General features: G+C 42.4%; 1 protein-coding gene across 1 annotated transcript; it reads right to left on the reverse strand.

Annotated features, from left to right (window-relative positions):
- Positions 1–774: 774 nt before the first annotated feature.
- On the reverse strand, positions 775–5,741 carry PDHB (pyruvate dehydrogenase E1 subunit beta). Its single transcript, XM_063114433.1, has 10 exons — positions 5,676–5,741; positions 5,540–5,593; positions 4,134–4,241; positions 3,980–4,042; positions 3,841–3,876; positions 3,401–3,686; positions 2,872–2,982; positions 2,436–2,527; positions 1,578–1,719; positions 775–1,277 (listed from the first exon to the last, which is right to left on the reverse strand). The coding sequence occupies exons 1-10, from the start codon at positions 5,715–5,717 to the stop codon at positions 1,132–1,134; spliced, it is 1,080 nt and encodes a 359-aa protein (XP_062970503.1). The 5' UTR covers positions 5,718–5,741; the 3' UTR covers positions 775–1,131.
- Positions 5,742–6,524: the final 783 nt, after the last annotated feature.

The raw sequence follows: 6,524 nt of genomic DNA on the forward strand, positions 1-6,524 counted from the left end.
TCTCATGGGATGGGCCACGCACCAGTTCCTTGTGATGACTCACTGGCCTGAGTGGCTCTTTTTTTGTTGTCTGTGGCCCCTCACTACTGTGTGGGCCCACAGGAACTTTGTTAGTGGTCTTGCTGTCATAGAAGTGGCTTTTGCCATATCTTGTTCCATGTGCTCACCAGGGCCAGCCTTGAAGTGGTGAGGGATCAAATAGGTCAGAGTGGTTCTTTCTTTCTCTCAAAATAGCTTCTCCTGCCTTCATGAACTCTGTAGGTCTCTGCTCCTCAGCTCCTGAGCTCTAGTGGCCCCAGCTTGGCAGTTGTTTCTTTTTAATAGTTGTAAATTGGTTGATTGTGGGAGGGTGACACTGTGTACTGGCTATTCCACCATCTTGTTGTAAGTCCTCTTCTATAAATCCATTTTTTCCATCTCAACTTCTGAAGAGGCAGTGTATGCCAAATGGTGTTTTTAGTAATGGGAAAAATGCCTGACATAAATTTTGCTTTCATTTTAAAGGGAGCCCTAATAGAGTTAGGCATCTGAAGAGTTGTGGACAAGGTCCTGTTACAAGTGTGATGCAGCTGAGGTGATTAGTTTCTGATGGAAGTTGTGAAGCCTGAGTCCTTCTAAAGTCAGTTTTGCTATTTTGGATAAAGTTTCAGATTTGAATAAAAACAGGCAGTGGTTTTGTTATTGTATCAGCTTATTTCCTATTTGGCACTAATTTCTTAAAAGAATTTCAAGATTTCCACCCACGTTTATTATTTCAAGAATATAAAAATACAATTAGTAATAGTTAGGAATTCCTTTATTCCTTATCAAAACAATCAATAGTAAATGTAGATTAAACACTTTTATTTTATACACATAAGCCACATTGATACCTTGTCCTTCTAGACAAGGTAAAATTTTACATTAACCTTATTCAGAGAACACGACAACTGTAACAGACAAGAAAAAGCATGGAGTCTAGAGCAGAGAGTGGAAAGTTTCCCACACATGAACACATTTAAACTTCTTCCTTGTACAGAAATACCAGTTGTTGCTCTAAACTTATGAACAGTAAGGTCTTATAGTACAGTCCAGGTGAACTGCCAGCAAGTATTTTAAATAAATTTCAATGACTTGATATTCAAGTTCAGACTAGACATTTAATGTTTTCTTTATTGCAAATATGATGTCTTTGACCTGAGGTACAGAGTTGTCTTCTAGAATCTTTGCATAAGGCATAGGGACATCAGCACCAGTGACACGAACAGCAGGAGCATCCAGGAAATTGAATGCAGGGCCTAGGAGAGAAGGCAGGCTCAAGTGAGAGAGAGGCAAGGAAAGCCCGCTAAGCACTACCACCTTGGCACAGAGGTGTGGCTGCCCAGAAAGAGAAAACACAAGGTAAAGGAATGCTAATTACAGGGAATGGTTTTAGGTTTTTTTAATATTTTACCCAAAGGTAAAATGCCAAGCTGACAAGTTGAAAGTTCAAGTCATTTGGCTACCTCTAGCTTTTGATCTCTTTAGCCAGTACATATTTCGGTACACAATGTTTATTATAGCTTTACTGTATTCTAGAAGTAGTTCCTTTGAAATACCTTCCATGATCCTGGCACAGATTTCAGCTCCTACTCCAAACTGTGGCCAGCCTCCTTCCACGGTTATGAGATGATTTGTCTTCATGACGCTGGCTTCTATGGTTTCAATATCCATTGGTCTGATGGTACGCATATTTATCACCTAAACAGATAATAAACTTTATAGAGCTACCGCTTCACAAATATAGCCTTGCCCCCATAATACCACTTCCTTTTTGTTTCTTGTTAATCTTTGGGTCTAAGAAAATCTAATCTGCCTGTGAATAGGTACATGAATGTACAAAATGTAAAAGGGGAGATTGTAATTAAAACAAAAATCTGTATCTCTACTACAAGTATCTGTTCACTTATAGGATTCATTTATCTTCCTTGGCTTTAACTTCCCTCTCATCAAAATAAATAGTAGCTAACACTTGAGTACTTACCGTGTACCAGGCACTACACTAAATGTACTTCTCCCAACCACCCTATAATGGGAAAGTATTTATATTATCCTCATTTTATAGCTGGTGAAACAGATTTAGAATATATAACTTGCCCAAGTATAACTAGCAACTGGTAGGTCCTGGATATGAGAGGGTTGGAATCAATGACTTCTGAGTTTTCCCCCAACTCCAAGGCTGGATCTTAACTTGAGAAAGCAAGAACTATTCTAAAAGACCCAGAACCTAAGTGGTAAAAAGCTAAGATAAGTATCTGAAAAGTAAGCAGGTTCCCAGATTTAAGCAGAGACAGAAGTTGTGACAAAGCAAGATTTTACACCTAGTTAACTTGTTACAGAACTCAAAATCCTAGTTCTGGTCTTAAATTTAAAAGGAGCCTTTCTGATTCTTTAAGAATAAGTGAATGTTCACTCACTTCACATTCAATTCCCTCTTTAGATAGCACCGTTGCAGCTTCTAAGCAGTGGCCCACAGGTCTTGAATGGGAAACCACAGTTATATGTGTCCCTGAAACAGAGTGGTCACAGATCACAGGTCAGGTTGAAACTAAAGATGCTGTACCACTCTGCGGCCAGCTGAGGCTCTTGTTCATCTCTGAAGTCTTCAACTCAGCTTCATTTCAGTGAGCTGAGGGATGTGGCAGCCTTCCTAGAAATGAAATGCAAACCTACTGGACTGAGATTTAGAAAAGCACAACTGTATGAGAAATGAGGGCATCACACATTGTTAACTTAAGCTCATCCTATAATTTTTTAGTCAAAGTAAATGGCAATAACTTCTGGATTAAATCTGACCAACATATATAGAGCTGAATTAAAAATAATGTTTAAATATATACTAAGTTCTCTCACCTTGCCTTTCTATTTTGGCTTTTCCAATAGGAATCAGAAAATCTTTTGACTGAGCTTCCGCAGGAAATTCAAAAGGAACTCCATACATCAATTCATTCTCTAGCACCACCACTGCAAAATATTGTAAATATTTAAAGAAAAGTAACTACATCCAGAATAACTAAAAACATATATACAACAATATCATTCATCTTGTGAAAAGTTTCACTGCACTGATTAGGAAGCCTTGATTCTATCATGTCCAGTAGCCTTGAGGATGGTTTAAGTACTCACATTTGTAGTTTGGTCAATATAATTTTATCTATTTGAGGTTAAACCAGTGTTGTGGGTGTGCAAAAAATGTCTCCTATCCCTTATACTCAGAAATAAGAAAAACTACATTCTTTGCTATCTTTACTAAATCTCTAAATCATTAACAATTTATATAATATGTCTAAGCCTAACTAGAAACTTTTAATGGTTCCTTCTATCCAAAGATTTCATTTGAGTTTTTAATATTCAAAAAAGACCCAAGGGTCACTCTGCTGACCTGGATTGTTGTCCCGAATGGCTGATTTAATAAGTCCTTTTGCATCCTCTGAACTCCAGGGGCTGACCACCTTTAAGCCTGGACAGTGCCCATACCACGCAGCAAAGCACTGTGAGTGTTGGGCAGCTACGCCTGCTGAGGCGCCATTGGGTCCCCTGAAGACTATGGGCACAGGCTGAAGGCCCCCCGACATGTAGTAGGTCTTGGCAGCTGAGTTTATAACCTGGTCAATGGCTTGCATAGAAAAATTGAAGGTCATAAATTCACAAATGGGCCGCAACCCAGCCTGTCAAATCAAAAACACGGATGTTAAAAAGACTAGAAACAGCAATGAAGAGTGGCAAACAACCACTCCATTCTTCCAGCTTTCAAACAAAGTCTTTAAAAGGTCATGTTAAAAGAAATCTCTTTGGATAAGCTTCATAAAGAGTATTACATACCATAGCCGCACCTACAGCAATTCCAGCAAAGCCCATCTATAAAGTAAAATGCAAATGTAAGTGAAAATTCATAAATATTAGGACAGGGAACACTAACAGACATGCCCCTCAAAGGTTTGCTTCCCGCTGGAAGGCCTACCTCAGATATGGGAGTGTCTATGATCCTCTTGTCTCCATATTTCTTCCACAGGCCTCGACTAACCTACAATTAAGAGTTGACCCCATTACTTTGAAGAGTATCTGGGGGCAAATGGCTGCTTCAATTTTGTGTAACATTCACATATTTTGATTACCTTGTATGCCCCATCATACTGGGCAACTTCTTCCCCAAGCAGAAATACTTTCTCATCTCTTTCCAGCTCCTCATCCATACCTTGATTTATAGCATCACGAACTGTCACCTGTCACAAATATGGGAAAACAATCAATAAGCTACAGGATTATTTAGGATATTATTGAAATTCTCTTCCTTTATACTTACATAGGCTGCCCACAGCATGCAAAATAAAAACTAACACTAGAACAGGTTTCTTCTTAAAAGTTCAAAGAATTCTAAAAGTAACATTTCTATCACACATAGTGGGTCTTTGATAGGATGTGTTAATGATAAGCTTACTGAACATTTTCCTTGATGTGCACCCAAGCTTAAGAAATCTGCTTGCTGGCCAGACTAGCTCACAGACATTTTCCTAAGTATAAAATATATGGGGTTTTATTACCATACTTGGAGTACTATGGAGGCAGAGAACTATCAAGGAAGCCTAACTAATGCTAAGTACTGAGCACTCACTAGGTGTCAGACACTGTCAAACACTTTGCATTCAGGACATAGGAGTTGTTATTTTAATACACATAATGGTTAGAATCCTCTAGTTAAAAAAAGGGGGGAGGGGTAATTACCATATGATCTAGCAATTGCACTTCTAGGTATTTACTAAAAAGAACTAGAAGCAGGGATTCAAACATTCTTGCACACCAGCGTTCATAGCGGTATTATTCACAATAGCCAAAAGACGGAAACAATCCAAATGTCCATCTTTGGATGGATAAACAAAATGTGGTATATACATACAATGGAATATTATTCAGCTTCACAAAGGAATCAAATCCTGACACATGCTACAACATCGATGAACCCTGATGACATTATGCTAAGTGAAATAAGCCAGACACAAAAGGACAAATGATTCCACTTATGTGAATAAGTGGAGAATAGGCAAACTCACAGAGACAGAAAAGTACAACAGAAGTTACCAGGGACTCTAGGGAGGGAGAATGAGGAGTTATTGTGTAATGGATACAGAGTTTCTGTTTGGGATGATGAAAAAGTTCTGAAAATGAATAGTAGTGATGGTTGCACAACATGGTGCATGTACTTAATGCCACTGAAGAATACATTTTAAAATAGTAAATTTTGAGTTATGTATATTTTACCATAATTTAAAGAAAAAAAGAGGGTGAGGGAGAAAGCGTCAAGCCTAGTTTTCTTTGATTACCCATCTGATCCCAACCGGCCTCAAGGGTGTGACATGCCGGTGTGATCGGCACCAGGCGGCGACAGAGGCAGCACGAATCCCACGCAGGATGCGGGCGTCCGCAGACCCCAGGACCAGCGGCCGCCGCCTCTCCCAGCGGTGCCGACCTACGCCTCGGGGCAAGGGGCCCCCTCCCTGCCCTGACCAGCGCCCGCGCCGGTTACCTGCAGCGCCGCCGGCGCAGTCCGGTGAAAGCGCCTTTTCAGCAGCCCGGAGACCTGGGGAGAGAGAAGGACGCTCAGAGGGACGCACGGTGGGCAGGGCTCACGCAGGGTCATCGGGCCGCGCGCCGCTACCTACCTGCTGAAGGGGTCTCCGCACCAGGCCAGGCACCGGCGCCATCTTGACCGTGTCCTCTACCCGCTGCCAAATGACAACACAGCGGGGCCGATAGACGCGAGCGGGCCCCGCCTCCCCCGCCGGCGCGGGCCAATGGCGGGGCGTGACGCCTGCGTGCCCCGCCCATCCGCTTAGTGGATGAAGAGCCGAGGGGCGGGCCCGAGGGCGGGGCCGAAGGGCAGGGCCCAGGTGGCGCGCGGAGTGGCGCTGCCCATCGGCCTGGGACCAACTCAAATCAACTTTATTGACAGCGAGCGGCAGCTGACACGTGGGGTGCACGCCGGCCACACTTCCCTGGCCGGAGTTGTTTGAAGCGCGAGGACTAAAAGTCAGACTGAGGAGCATGACTGCTTGAGGCTGGAGGGACCCAGGAATTAGGCCAACCTTCTGCGGGTACTGGAATCCTTTGGACACCAAAGTGGCGCTTGCGCACACTGTAGTGACGGAGAACTTAGCTCTTTATGAGTGAGAGTACTCTTCCCTGAACAGCATTGTCTGTTGGTTCCTTAGAAGGCAAACAGGCTTTCATTAATGCATTAAACGCCTACTGTGCGCCAAGCATTGTGATAAATGCTTTATAGCTCATTTAATTCTCGGAGGAACCCTCTCAGGTAATTAGTATTATTATTGTCTCCATTGCAGATGGGTAAACTGAAGCAGAGATTGGTTAAATAAGCCAGGATTTGAATTTAGGACTGTCTGATTCTGAAGGATGGCTTTTCCCCACTGCTTCCTAAAGCAGAAGTTGGGGTCTTGCCTGGGGGGAAGTTACAACAACCTGCATTTAAAGAAGGCCTTATGGGGAGGTCC

This window comes from Cynocephalus volans, chromosome 11 (assembly GCF_027409185.1).
Source record: "Cynocephalus volans isolate mCynVol1 chromosome 11, mCynVol1.pri, whole genome shotgun sequence".
Classification (NCBI taxonomy): Eukaryota; Metazoa; Chordata; class Mammalia; order Dermoptera; family Cynocephalidae; genus Cynocephalus; species Cynocephalus volans.